Source organism: Cucurbita pepo, unplaced genomic scaffold (genome assembly GCF_002806865.2).
Source record: "Cucurbita pepo subsp. pepo cultivar mu-cu-16 unplaced genomic scaffold, ASM280686v2 Cp4.1_scaffold000179, whole genome shotgun sequence".
In the NCBI taxonomy this organism is placed as follows: Eukaryota; Viridiplantae; Streptophyta; class Magnoliopsida; order Cucurbitales; family Cucurbitaceae; genus Cucurbita; species Cucurbita pepo.
In genome coordinates, this window is record NW_019646452.1 from 61,647 (window position 1) to 77,723 (window position 16,077).

The 16,077-nt window shown below is 34.6% G+C and overlaps 1 protein-coding gene across 1 annotated transcript; it reads left to right on the forward strand.

Moving 5' to 3' along the window:
• The first annotated feature begins 14,450 nt into the window (after window positions 1–14,450).
• LOC111784279 lies at window positions 14,451–15,119 on the forward strand. Its single transcript, XM_023665036.1, has one exon. The coding sequence runs from the start codon at window positions 14,451–14,453 to the stop codon at window positions 15,117–15,119; it is 669 nt and encodes a 222-aa protein (XP_023520804.1).
• Window positions 15,120–16,077: the final 958 nt, after the last annotated feature.

Here is a 16,077-nt window from a genome sequence, read left to right on the forward strand (position 1 = left end):
GCTTCTTTGTAGGTTTGAAAGAAGGCGTTTCTCTTTGAAGAGTTGGCAGCTGACATAAAATATGCCCTTAACAATTCCTTGTCTATTTGAAAATCAGCTCTAATGACATTAAGCTGACTTTCATAGACAAATTGGGTATCCATATCGGTATGGGTTATCTTGAGCCATCTTTGTAGTGGATTTATGCAGTTCTTTTATCATAACTAACATCCTTTACCTTTAAAGGGTCATATATTGAGCTAGAAATTCCTGAAGTACTCGGTCTAGAACTTAGGAATTCTTTTACTTTTGGATTTGACGAAGGTTCTTCGTTGAATTTTATTTCAACACTCCCATCATCATGTTCGATGATTTGTACTGGGTTTTGAGATTTTTTTCTTTTGGGAAGATTAACATCTATTTTCTAGAGAGTACTTGTAAGGATTCGAATTTTTGTTTTATTTATTTTAGATTTTATGCTAAGATTTTATTTTTGCTACCAAAACTAAAAGATATTATGTTGCATTTATTGTGGCTGGAAAATGTATGATTTCTAGCAAGGAAATTACTACCTTAATGGAAAAGTCATAAAGACCTTTTATATTCCCATATACAACTCTCCTCCTTCCTTGGATACAACTTTTGCTCTCCAAACGTTTAGGGTTTTCGAGGGTGTCTGAGAGTACGGAAAAATCGAGAGGGTTAGCCAGGAAAAACGTGTGAGGTGGTTTGCTGGATTTTCTTCGGTGAGTGGCCGGAGGGAGAAGCGACCGAGGCTATTGGTGTTGAATATCGTTGCGTGTCGGTCGGAATAGGTGAGGGGTGTCGTCGCATCGTCGGAATCGGGGTTGTGACGTCGTCGTTGGCGGCGCAGCAACGATTAGGGTTTTCGTGAGATTTTGGGTAAGGAAGACGAAGGAAAACGGGTCGGGTTCACGTTTGGCCTCTAAACCAGCCCACGGAACGAACGCGGGCCCTGTGCGTTTCGGCCCAACGCGGACGCGCGCTGCAGCCTTGGTCTCGGCTCCGCACGCGTGCTCTCGGCTCGGCTTGACGTGTACGGCGGCTCGGCTCCGTCAAAACCCGCAGCTCGGCTCCGTCAAATCCCGCAGCTCAGCTTGGCGGCTTAATTGGTCGGCTCGGCAGCTCAGCTTGGTGAATCGGTATCACTATAATATATCGATTCCAAGATTTTTGGCCCTTCCGAAGTCGTTTCTGCCCTTATTTTTACCATCCGAGGTCAGTATGGCTCCTAAACGTTAAAGACAGATTAGGTCAAGGGTTTATTTGATAAATAGCATGAGGTTTAGTTAGGGTACCTTATGAAAGGTTCTAAATTTTTATGTGGTTATCATAGGACTTATTTAACCGCTGGGATTAGCTCGTTGTGAGTGACTTCAACCAAGACCATCGAGGTAAGTGACCTTACTGTTGGAGTTAGCTTTCTACGTGTTGTATGATGGTGCGTGCCCTGTGGCCCCTGCATGCACCATATTTTATGTGATATGATTATGTGATGTATAGATTGTATTGACCGTAGATTGTGTATGTTATGTGACGTATGAACTTGTGTTGACTGTTGACTGTTTATGTTATGTCATGAATGAGATGTTAGTATTGTATGCCATGAATATGTTGATTGATGCCATAGATACACGTAGAATTATCGAGTCATGTCATGAGATGTTTATGCAACTGGAATGTTTATGTAATATGCCATGTAATGTAAGTCATGTGAGATGCCATGTGATGTAAGAAACGTAAATGCGATGTTAGCACTGCTTATGTAATGCCATGTTAAATATGTTAAGGGACCTCATGCATATATGTATGTCACGTGCATCGGGATTCTTCCCCTTTATGATACAAAAGAATGAAATACGATATTTATGTTCGCCATAATATCATGCGGGCCCTTTTCTGTTCTATGGTGTCCGGCTATGTGTAACACGTTGTGCCCGACCAAGTCAGGCCCAGGGGGTACGTATAAGAGCCCGCCTGGTGGGTTCATGTACACGTACATGGGCCATGTGTGAAGGAGTACCACACATCCAACCCTACCCGGAATAGAAAAGTGCCCAAGGCTATGAAAAGTTTATGAAAAGTTAGGTCCCGCTCATATGTTGCATGTGTTTGCATTCCTAACCCCAACAGCGGGGTGACTTACTGAGTATTTCATAAAATACTCAAGCCACGTGCTACCTACATTTTTCAGGTAAAGGCAAGGCGCCAATGTACGGTTGACGGCGGAGCAGAGGCCACCATGAAAGTTGGAGACGGGATATTTTTAGAAGTTTACTTTTATTAGACTGTTTTAAGTTATAGGATTGAGTATCGTTTTATTTGGATTTATTTTGGATTCAGTATTGAAGGTTTATTTTCGGAGTTTAGGTAATGTTGAAGAAAGCTTNTACTTCTTGTTATTTGATCCCAAGAGAGGGTTTTTTGAACTACGGAAGACTTTCCAATATTTGCTTCTATGAGCATAGTTGATCGTTTTGGCAAGGATTGTGATGCTCTTGGAGAAATATTTGTATTCATGAGCTTGTAATAAACTCTTAATATGACGACTGAAGAATGAGTTTCAGCCTTAATGTTCAAGTTTTTTTTTTTTATTGTAAATTCAGCATAAGGGATGATAGTATGTGTGAGTCGTTGAGCGACAAAGTAAAATTTGGATAGCAATTGAAATATACTAGTTCACTCTCTAAATTAGATTGAGCCATTCCCATTAATGAATTTGAGAAGTTTTCATGTCTCTTATCTCGAAGGGAGATAAGGATGGGAATATCTAGTCCAAGTCTGAATAACGGTTTTTACTACGACTTGAACAAGACCGATGTGACGATAATTAAATTCTTCACGGTGTTGGAGTATAAGGGATTTTGAAAAAAGATTTAGGGATTCTCTATTACGATGAATTGTGATATTTTTCTCTGAAAATTGGATGCATGATCTTTTAGTAAAATTAAATGTTGAAATTTGGTAAATAGTTTTAGGATCTACCTTTGTAATAGTCAAATTTGGGAGTTGGTCTTCAATTCTACAATTTGATATTGTTGATAGACAGTTGTTGAGATGGTGAGATTTCCTACTCTTCTGTGCTCATTTGAATTTTCTTTTTGTTCTTCCGTAGAGCATATGAGATGGTTTGATTTTCTAAGTTTTCTCAGAAATTCGTTCATGAAAGGATGAGAGATATGTGGAGTAGAATAGAAGATGGGTGGAATAAAATAATTTTCTTCTCTTGATTTTCCAATTGATTTTCGAGGGAGAGCTATCGGCCGATCGATGCCCTCTTTACATTGATCAAGTATTTCTATAGATTTCGGATTTTAGAGTAGATTTGAAAAACATAAACTAAGAGATAAGATTAAATCTAGCTGGATAGGACCCCTTCATTGTGTGGCTGACAAGTTGTCAATCTTCGTTTGTCATAAGAAGGATGTCACGTTGTTGATAAAAAAAATTTTGGAATCTTTCGTATGACCAAGCACCCACGCTTAACAATGGACTTACTGCGCTTCTCGCGTCTTACCACCTGGAACACAAGGGTTGTTCGCTCAGTTATCACATCCTCCAAATTCCTTTGAATTTCTTTTATCTTCCTTTCACTCATAAAGATTGAGTAATTTCTCTTCCCTCACAAATTGAATGGCATTGGTACGTTTATATTTACATGAATACCCTAACTTAAATACATATAATTTTTACTAGAAAAATTAATTTACACAAGTAAATTACATTAATAGAAAATTTAGGAGGAATAATTTACGTAACAAGAGATAACAATGGAAATTAGAAAGAAAATATGAGAATTGAAAAGAAGGAAATGGTGAGATACAAATTGAAAAGAAGAAAAGAAAACAAGGGGAAATAATTTGTGACAAATTGGAAAAGAAAGGAGAGATGAAAACAAAAGGAGAAATAATATGTGAGAAAGACAAATTGGAAAGAAAAATGATAAAGTCAAATGAAAACAAAAAAGAGAATATGTGAGAAGCCTATTCATTTTTTATTTTCAATTTTTTTATTGTACATTTGGTAGGTAGAATTTATCATTATAACGGATCAACTACTTTGTAGTATTAAGATACAAATAGTCATTTAATTTTAAACTAATAAAATGATATATTAGTTTTCATAAATTATAATCTTGTTAAAAGAAAAGAAAAAAAAAGGTTAAATTATATGACAAATAAAGGATAGAACCCAACGAATAGATTCGCGCATGAAGGTAGCCCAATTCAGTATAACCCAACGAATTGGTCGAGTCAGGAAGACAACCCAAAACAACAACTATATTTATTTTTTATTCTAAATACACTGGATTTAAAAAAATATATAAAATACTCTTTAAACCATAAATATTTTGTAATATAATTCCAATTCTTTTTTTAATTGCAATTTCTAAATACTATGTTATTATATTAATTTTATATAAAATATAATAAATGAATTATGGAAACTTTTTAATTGTCAGACCTCGTAAGTCATAGTAATTGCTAGCCACGAAATGGTCCAGATATTCAAAGCCCAATCTCATGATCATAATAAGCACCTGTAGTAATTGTTACCCCACGAATTGGACCAGCGTTAATTTTATGGCCCAATCCAAAGCCCATAAATTTTGATTTTATGGCCCAATCCACTTGACCGGGCATTGCCATGAGCTTTGATTTTATGGCTCAAATCCGTAGGAAGACAGAGCTCAATTTCGTAGAAGACAGAACATGTGAATTGCTTCAGACATCCAATGCACATGAACTTTAATTTTATGGCCCATTTCACTGGTCCAGACATCCAAAGCCCATGCATTTTAATTTTATGGCCCAATTCACTCGAAGATATAGCCCATTTTAAATAAGGTCAAAAATAGGTTAAGGAGGATCGAAAATGTAGGAAACGGTATATTACATGTCTATATCGAGCCGAACTATGCGTTTTTTAGCCAAGAGGCTGTGCCACGTCAAGTCAAAGGAGTCGGCGTCCGCATGAGTGAAACATGTCATTGTGGGGGAGGAGGCACGTGTGGGGTGGCGTTTTGGGTCGAGGCGTGGACTTCAAGTCGTGTCCTCGGGTGCTCAAGTCGTGAGGCTAGGCCGCAAGGGAGCGCATATTGGGCCGTTGGTTTACTGGGCCGAAATCCATCAATTGCATGCGCGACACATGTCGCATTCACATGTTGTGTTGGGTCGTCTGCATGAGTGACACATTTCGTGTGGGGCCGTCGGATTTAATGGACCAAAGGGGTATGGGCTGTGTGCATGAGCAACACATTTCGTGTTGGGCCGATGAATTTTATGTTTTGATAAAAATCATTGATAAACCATTGTTGTTTGTGAGATCGGATGAACTTTTAATGGAGGGCAACGAAGGGTGAGTGGTTTTGTACAATATTAAAAATCATCTGATGAACGTGATTCCACTAAAGGCCAAGGCATTTAAGACAGATTTCAAACTACATTTGTGACAAAGAGTTTAGTTTCTGTGATGGAAGGAAATAATAGTATGAGTTATGGATTAGAGTACTTTTTATAAGAAATACGAACTTTAAATAACATTACTAGTTAACTATATCTTGATCTTTCAAGCAATAGATTCCTATTTTGAATGTAAGAAGTTTTACCATTCAACTAGTTAAAATATAATACTTTTTAACCTCCCAACTTCAGGAATTGATAACAATGGTGATTGTTGCAACAAGGGGAAGAAGAGCAAGAGGCTCTTTTGTGGGTCAACTTCTTCACTTATATTGTGTCCATACCATTATTAATTTTTTTACCCAAACCAATATCTGATTTTTTTTTTAATTTGAAACATACTTTCATTAGATATATAACTTAAGTATGTGTTGATGTTGTATTAATCAAATATATAACCTAAGTTTTTTAGTATGTGTGTGATGCTATATTAATCTGATATATTATGTTCTTTAGTAGCGTTTGATGCTATATTAATTAGATATATAACCTAAATTCTTTAGTATGCTTTTATGCTATATGATATGAACCAAGAGACATCAATCATACAATATGCTCCAATGAAATGTGAAGAAAATGTTGTTGAAATTATCAAAAGATATTTTAATTCATGCCACATGGAAGAAGAATGAAGTTTCATGTTTTAAATTTTGGGTGGATTATAATTTAGAGTAATTTAAAGTTATTGTATTTCATTAATGTAGTTGAAGACTTCTAATTTACTTTAGGCTACAATTACATAATGGTTAATTATGGTCATTAAGTATAAATGTTACAACTCTTGGAATGTCTTTAATAGTTTCATTTTTGAGGCTATATAAAGCATTGTATGTTGTATTTGTAAGGGGACTTGGAAAATATATTAAAAGAAGCATTTATGCTTTCTTTAGCCAATGGCTAAGTTTCTTTGCAATTCTATGTAGTTTAGATTGCATGTAGAATCATTGAAGCTCGACATGATCAATCTTGCTTGTGGAGTGATTCGAATCTCAAACAAGTGTTTGAGATATTTGATCAACAAGAATCATTCAAGCTAGACATGATCGATCTTGCTCGTGGAGTGATTCGAATCTCAAACAATATTCTTGCCTTGAGATATTCGATCAACAAGGTAATTCGAATCTTACCCCCCTTGTAGTTGATTCCTTATCATACCACTATATAATTAGATATATAACCTATGTTCTTTAGTATGTGTTTGATGTTGTATTAATTAGATATATAACCTAACTTTATTAATCAAATATATAACCTATGATTTTTAGTACGGGTTTGATGCGGTATTAATTAGATATATAACTTAACTTCTTTAGTATGTGTTTGATGTTGTATTAATCAGATATATGACCTAAGTTGGCCGTAGATGATTGTAAGATGGGGTTAAAAACTATTGAATCTAAAATTTGTTGTAGACCAATAAATAAGTATTAAATAGATAAGAATAATTAATCTAAAATTTGGTTAAAGTCAAATGATGTCAAGCCAGCTGAATTGACGTAGACATCCAAATCCAAAGCTCATTCACATGAGCACAATAGTAATTGTGAATTGGGCTTTTATGCCCAATTCAGATGTACGTTCATTATCAAAATTATGTAAAATGACGATGGAGGATGTTTTTTTAAAAAGAAAAAAAATTATGTTGATCCCATAAATAAACATTCTTAATAATTAGAAGTCCACGGTCATTCTCACGGCTGAGTCTGTGTCGCCGATAAAGATATAAAATCTCCAACACAAACATTTGGACCATGAGTTTAGGTTCGTTCCATTTCTTCATCTTTCAATGACTTAACAACCATTAATCAAAATTATAAATTTATGCCGTTGAAACTGTCATAAACTTGAAAAAAAACAATAAGTTTTCTTTCTTTCTCTTATGTCAACCATGTCATAACTTTTACATACTAAATGTTAAATTTGTTTCAATTGAATTGGTTACTTTTAAATTTGAAAAATAAAAAATAAAAATAGTTATGAAATAAACCTATTTGTAACCATCATATTTTTTTATTAAAAACAATGTGGTCACTTTGTGCAAAAATACATCGTACAAAAGATCATTAATAATATGAAAAAAAAACATGAAACTATGGGTTGAGTATTTTATGAAATAATCAATAACTCACTAAAGGTCAGGAAAAACATGCATACATCAACAATCATTGTGATACCTATGTTTTTATGAAAACATTTTTACGAATGTATTCAGGTGTTAAGTATGTCGTGAGACAGTTTGGTCCATCTTGATTGCATGCTTCACATATCTTCTCATAAATATACTTTAAAAAGAAAATATATAAAAACATTTCATATACTAGGTTTCTTTTTATTTAAATGTTGCTTTATAATTGAAGTTAAATATGTAAATGTAATATAAATTTAAGACCATTGTCAACGTAGTCGCACACTTTCTTCTCTCTCTTCCTTGCCAAATCTCTAAACCCCTAGAAGCCAATAATCGCAACCATTAGAGGATTCACAAGGAGAGGAAAAAAAAAAAAAAAAAAAAANTTGAGCATAAGCTCTCATGGCTTTGCTTTGGGCTTCCCAAAAGACCTCATTCCAATTGAGATAGTATTATTTGATTATAAACCCATGATAATTCTCTAAATTAGCCGATGTGGGACTTTCATTATCCAACCCCTCCCCTCGAACAAAGTATGCCTCCCCTTAATCGAGGCTCGACTCTTTTTTCTTTTGGAGTCTTAGTCATTTTTTACTGTGCCTTCGAGAAGGCTCCGCTCCTTTTCTTTTGGAGTCCTTTATTCGACATTTGATGATTTACCAATTTATTGGCATGGCTAAGTTTAGGGACATGACTCTGATACCATGTTAGATGAACATGACTCTCCACAATGGTATGATATTGTCCACTTTGAGCATAAGCTCTCGTGGCTATGCTTTGGGCTTCCCAAAAGACCTCATTCCAATTGAGATAGTATTATTTGATTATAAACCCATGATAATTCTCTAAATTAGCCGATGTGGGACTTTCATTATCCAACCCCTCCCCTCGAACAAAGTATGCCTCCCCTTAATCGAGGCTCGACTCTTTTTTCTTTTGGAGTCTTAGTCATTTTTTACTGTGCCTTCGAGAAGGCTCCGCTCCTTTTCTTTTGGAGTCCTTTATTCGACATTTGATGATTTACCAATTTATTGGCATGGCTAAGTTTAGGGACATGACTCTGATACCATGTTAGATGAACATGACTCTCCACAATGGTATGATATTGTCCACTTTGAGCATAAGCTCTCGTGGCTATGCTTTGGGCTTCCCTGACATGCCTCATTCCAATGGTATCGAGGAGAGAACAATAAAAAGAAATCAAGACATGTTTAAAGCTACTTTTTTGGTGAAGAGTTTGTTCTCTGTAAAACAAAGTTTTCGGGAAGAGTTTATTCGAGATAAAAGGAGGAAATAATATTATTGTTAACATGGAATTTTAAGTTTGTTAACAAATCATTCTATGTTTGTTGTACGAATCCGAGATTTTAAGTTTGTTGTTCCACGAACAAGGGATTTTAAGTTTGTTGTTTTATGAACCGAGGATTTTAAGTTTGTTGTTTTATGAACCGAGGATTTTAAGTTTGTTGTTTTATGAACCGGGGATTTTAAGTTTGTTCTATGAACAGATGATTTTAAGTTTGTTCTAGGAATAGAGAAATTTAAGTTTGTTGTATGAATAGTTGATTTTAAGTTTGTTGTTTTAGGAACAACAATTTTAAGCTTGTTGTACGAAACATGAGATTTTAAGTTTTTGTTCCACTAACAAGGAATTTTTGAGTTTGTTCTATGAAAAGGCCATTTTAAGCTCAACAATAGATTTTAAATTTGTTGTTCTACAAAGAGGGGATTTTAAGTTTATTTTATGAACAGACAATTTAAAGTTTGTGTTTGTTGTTCTAAGAACAACAGATTTTAAGTTTGTTTTATGAACAGATGATGCTACGTTTGTTTACCAACATATTGTTTTAAGTTTGTTCTAAGGAAAATTCAATTACACAAATGGTTGGTGGAGTGTAAATACACCTATGAACTATTTTGTATTTTATAAACACCTTCTAATCGAAAATCATACATTTTATTTGTTTTTACAAGGTCACAATGACCAAATTGCTGAGAGCTCACTCATCTTTGGTGGCCACGTGCATCTCATGCCAACCGATTTTGTTGGAGTCTTACTACAACTTTCTTCTCACTTTCATCTTTCTCTTTTAGATCTCAAATGGGGAGGTTCCATGACCATATTTCTATGTTTTATTTTGTTTTAGAGTAAAAGCTCAATTTGTTTTGTTTTAGAGTAAAACTTCAATATTAACATGAGTAGCTCTGGTCTATTATTTCCGACAATCATGGCCATTAGAGAAGTTACCAGTAGATATAGAAAAAGAATTAAAGCCACTTAGGGTTTGTAATGGTCCTGAAGAGAGGAAAAAAAAAAATCAAGACTTTGAAGCTAATTTTGAGTCGAGAGTTTGTTCTGGTTACACGTAGGAAAGAATATTGTTAACAGTAAAGAAAATTGTCATGCAATTTTTAAAAATATTATTATCCACCTAGTAAAAAAAACATTAACTAAGACATTTTTCCCTTGATTGCTACATAAAAATGTGTTTCACAATCTTTTGTCATCCCATCTAAACTATACTCCAAGTTAACTAAACATTGGAATAATTTGTTATCGACTAGAAGAAAAAAACATAGAACATCAACCCAAATACAACACATAAAAAAAACTTAATACATTATCTTTTTACCTCATAATTAAGCTCTATTCACTAAGAAAATTTAGTAAGATTACCAAATATTAATAACTTGAACATTCCAATATTTAACTGATTGCATAAAAATAACTCGACATCATGTCATCATATATATAGCGAAACGGAAATTAGGTGGTCTTGCTTTTATCCCGAGCATGAAAAAAGAAGTGATAAAAGACAAAACAAGGAGCCACTCTAACAAATTTCAATTTGAAATAAATATAATTCTTTACCGATTTTCACAGTTTGCCATAATTTCAATGTCAGCAATAATAGAATTAGAACCCAAAAAAAATCCAAGAGAAATAATTAGAGAACCATTTACCATAATTTTATGGTAATCAATAATAGAATCAAAACCTCATACAACCAAATAAAAATAATCAAAGAGAAACCACACACTCTAGAGTCAACCCCTCCATTTGAGCTGGAATGTAAACTAAAAATTAAATTAATAAGGGAGAAATGTTGGAGTAATTAAACAANTGAAGACAAGAACATTTGAATAAGAAAGGCCACAACGTGTTATCTGAAAAATCAAAACTTTACAATCATGTCATAAGACTGTAAAATGCAAAAATAATAAAAAAGGAACGAGGGAATAAAAACTATGGTTCCTTCAATAACAAGGATGGCCAAGGGGCCATCGTCTTCACGTGGTTTTGCAAAGGGATTAGGGCTTCAAATGGTTTTTACAAAGGGGTTAGGGCTTCAAATGGTTTTTGCAAAGGGGTTAGGGTTTCATCATTTACTTGAACTTTGGAGAATAGAGAAGAGAAAGGAAGAAATGAGAAATAGAAGGAAAAAAAGAAGAAATTAAAGAGATGGAAAAGAGAAAAGAAGGAATGGGAGAAATATGAAGAGGAGAAAGGAGAAAAGAAAAGGAAAGTATAGAAGAAGGTAGAAAAGAAAAAGAAAAAGAGAGAAAATCAATAGAATAAAAAAATTCAAATAAAAGATAAATAGGAAAATGCAGCTTTTTTTTTTTTTTTAAATTTCCATCACTTTTTATAGCATATTTTCAAAAATGCAATATTCAACCGTTTTGTTGTAGTCTATCAAAGATCTTACCTTACTTAGAGGTATAAACCATGAAATTGAGCTACTGCTCGGGATAAGACCACCAACCAAGAATGTTTATCGAGTAGTTCCACTTGAGCTGACAAAATTATGAAAATAGCTCAACGAGTTACAAGAGTCTTGGGTTCATTAGGCTTGCAAAAGCCCAATATGGAGCCTTAGTGTTGTTCTAGAAGAAGAAAGACTGAGAGATTGTCTACGTATCGACTATCGACCTTAAACAAATTTTTGCAAGAATTGTCCACTGTCCATCATTACGAACTTGTTCGACTGACTTCATAACACAAACTACTTCTAGAAACTCAACTTCAGATATAGGGATATTATAAGGTTTTAATTGCCGAAGGAGATGAGCCCGAGACAACCTGTGTCACAAGTTATGAGACATTCAAATTTCTAGTCATGTCCTTTGACCTCACGAATGCTCTAGCCATATTTTGCACTTTAATGAACCTAGTCTTGCACAAATAACTTGATAAATTCATGGTCGTATACTTGAACAACATAGTAATTAAAGTTAAACCTTGGAAGAACATCAAGTTCACTCATAGTTGGTCTTCAAAAAAATTGGAAAATAACTAATTATACGAGTACACCCCAACCAAGGTTAAGAGAACTTGAGAAAGCTTGAGGTGCCGACGAGAAGTTCAAAAGATCTAAGGAAAATATTAAGAGGACCCAGAAAGAACAAAGAACCTAAGTAAGCGATTTCAATACCCTAACAAGTTTTTAATAGTTTACTGTTCAATCCGGATGAAATTTCATAATAAGCTTTGGTTGGTTTTTAATTTTAAGCAATTAAAATGTTACCTTAAATTACGATGAACTCCTAGTTAGCTCTCGATTTTTAAGTAATTAGGAAGTTACCTCAAGAACATGTATTAAGTAAGGTTATCACACACCCATGTCCTAAAAGTAACACTACACAAGCCTAACTATGCTAAGACATGAAGTTTGCTGAGTACCACTCAAGCAATAGGAACCAAGGATAAGATTTAAAAATAAAAATTAAGGACAAGATCGTGACCAAGAATATGTGTTATACCCTAGCATACCTTAAGAACATGGTTAAAAGCTTACAATTAGATTACTGATTGAGTCTTTATAGTCTCTCCATGTTTTCCATAATTTTTTTAGTAGGATTCTGGACTAAGTGTCATAGACAAGTCTCACCCATAATCTTGAACATTGTTTTGTTTTAATGTTTTTGTGTTTGTTATTTTGTAATTTAGACTACCTAGGTGTGAATTCTATTTTGATATAATGTAAAAGTATTGTATATTAGGTTTAAAATTCTCTCTTTTTTTTTTTTTTTTTCACAAAAAAATTTATTCGTTTTACACCATCAAGTTAACCCTAGTCAAGATCCGTGTTTTGGGGAAACTCAAAAATCGAGTAATGATAGAAGTGGTATCAGAGTCAAAGGTTTCCCTATGGCCTAGCAAAAGAGATGCTTCGTTGAGATCAAGTAAGTACAACTATATGTCTTTGCGTTTAAGTATGCCTAAGGTTTTAATACATGAACTGCGCCAAAAAGTTAGAAAAGACGGTAGAAGAATATAACATATAATTCATCTCAGGTCATACATCTTTTGTTCAGCGAACAATGTTCCACTCTACTTATTATTACTTACTAGCACTCCTTGCTTCATTATAGAATTAAGAGATGATATCTACTATGCCACCAAGCGACTATGACCGCCCATAAATTTGTCACCTTACTATACATGTATAAACAACAAGCAAAAAAAAAAAAAAAAAAAAAAAAAAAAAAAAAAAAAAAAAAAAANCTGGCTAGTCAGAGCACAAACAAGAGGCTGAAGGACATACCTCCATGCCAAAAATGTCAAAAACTTCCTGATCGGGAATGTAGGGTAGGAACCAACGCTTGTTTTAACTGTGGCAAGGGAGGCCACTGGTTCTTTGAATGTCCACACCTAAGAAATCAGGACAATAGACAACCATGCCAGACCAAGAGAGACAACACCAAAATCAGAACCAGATGGCCCAAGGGGCCGGTTTTGCCCTTTGAAATTTCGTAAAGATGCAAACTCGAGCAAAAAGTGTTACGCATCCCAAGTGAGTGGCACCTCAGAATCTTGGATTTATCTATGCTCATAGTATGCATGAAAGTATGATATAAGAAGCATGTTATAGAAATTTGAGCATGAAACGAGTTGGTTTGATGTATGTAAGAGCATGTTAAACGTTATGATGCACGTTTATCGAAGAATGAACTGTGGGGCTATGATATGACCGAAATTGAGAGCATACCTTTAGTATGACATAAAACATGTTATAGGAAGCTGCTTATAAATGCTTGAGCATAGAATGAGCTGAGATGACACATGTTACTATGTATGTTACTGAAACGCGTACGCACTATCTTAAGAACTGAAATTGATGACTAGGTATCCATGTTTAGATCGCTATGCTATGTTTCTATTTTCTATATTTATGATGTATGTGGTTGTAGAGGGACGATTAAGAGTTTGCCAGCTAACCTCTAATCGTGAGTCTGATTCGATTTTCAGGGCTCCAGATAACCATATAACTGACTTATGATATTTTAAGACTTGTGACTGTACCTTGTGGGGACTACTGTGAAGTTTGCCAGTTAACTTCTTGTAGTGAGCTTCTCACAAGTGACAAGGTTCCATAGTTGTACCTTACGTGTTGGTTATGATTATTGTTCATGCATGTGAGTTATGCGATTATACGAGAACGATAGGGGTGTTGCAAAAGCTTTAGTTGCTATTTTTATGTTTTAGTTCTTGATCTTATGCCACATTCTTTGTTTTGACATGATATTCTTCTTTCGGTTAGGATTTTATTTTTGTCTTTTGTTAAGCAGGGTAGTGGTTATAAATATAGTCATTTTTCACCTAATAAAACACTGAATTTCCTTCCTTCTGCAAACTTATCTTCATTATATTTATCATTTGGTATTAGTGCCTTGTCTCTTTCAGCTCCAGCTAAAGATGACTACTGAAGGCAGATTTGTTCAACTAGCAACACTAAAATTTGTTGGTCACTACGATCATTGGAGCATGTTAATGGATAACTTTTTTCGCTCTAAAAAATATTTGCAATTAGTTAAGTCTGGGATTTCTGCCGTAGCATATGATGTTGATTACTCAAATGAACAAAAGAAAGGAGGTAGCAGATCCGAAATTTAAAGACTTAAGAGCTAATAACTACCTTTTCCAGACCATCGATTGCTCAATTCAAGAGACTATTTTGGATAAAGAAAGGAAAGGAATTTGGGATTCCATGAAGAAAAAATTCCAAGGAAATACAAAGGTGAAACGAGCACAACTACAGGCTCTATGCAAGAACTTTAAGATCCTTCATATGAAGGAAGGTGAGACTTTTTCTGATTTCTTTTCTCGTAATCTCACCATTGCTAATAAAATGTGTTTTCATGGTGAAAAGATGGGTGATGTTAGCATTATTGAGAAAATTCTGCACTCCGTGACTTCAAAGTTTGATTACGTGGCTTGCTTCATTGAAGAATCCAATGATTTGGACATCATGACCATTGATAAATTGCAGAGTAGTCTACTGGTAAATGAACAACGTATGAAAAGACATACTGTAGAAGAGCAGACATTGAAGATCGCTCTTGACAGCCGTACAAGGAGAACAAATCGTGGGGTGGCACATTTCGAGGTAGAGGACGAGGACGTGGGAGACCAGGTTTTAACAAAAACTCTTGTCGAGTGTTTTTATTGTCATGACCTCGATCATTTTCAGTATGAATGTCCCAAGAAGAATAAGGGAAAGGAATCACAAGCTCATTTTGCTTGAGACTGCTGGTTCTCATGGCACATGTTGAAGGGATGGTAGAACAAAAGGAGGACTCAAGAGGTTGTTTGTTTGAAATTGAAGCTTTAGAAACTGTAACAACAAAAGAATGGCTTCTTATGGCACATGTTGAAAAAGAAACAGACGAAACCGCATGGTTCTTAGATTCGGCCTAGAGCAACCACATGTGTGGATATAAAGAATTCTTTTCAGAACTAGATGAAGGCTTTCGCAAGTCTCTAATGATGGTGTTAAAATAACACATGCAAAACCAATTTGAATCTTAGAACTCTAAGTACATCAATTATAGTAAATTAGCTAACATGTTTAAAAGCATTAAAATTCAAGGAGTTGGAGTACTAACCTTTTGTAGTTCAAATTTCTTTTTTCTCACGAACCGGTTTCAAACCACCACTAGTGTCTTCCCTACTATTCTCCAACCGTAGAACGGTTAGGAATGGAGGGAGAAATCTCTCATTCACTTGAAGAATGAAATTGGCTATTATAGAGCGTTACAAAATCAAATCCGATATGACTAAATCTGATATGACTAAATCAAATCTAATTCAAAAAACTAAATCAAATCTAATCCAAATAACTAAATCAAATCTAATCCTAACAATTCCTCCCTTAAACTGAACACGAATAGTAATGAGTTTATATCTACGACCTCATAAAAAACTTCCACCCAGAGGTAACTTCATCAATCTCCATGTGTCATTTCTGTTTATTGCTCCAGATCCATGGCTTGCTTCCATTTCTCACTCTTCAATGCGTCTTTCAATCAATGTGTCTTCAAAGTTTACAAAGTTTACCGGTTCAGTAGTGGTAAACATGGCCGAGTGAGCTTCATCATCTTCTTTACAAAAAAAACTTCTCCTATTGCATAGTCTCTCATCTAGACTGCTTCATCATCTTCTTCACAAAAATCTTCTCCTATTGCATAGTTTCTCATCGAGAC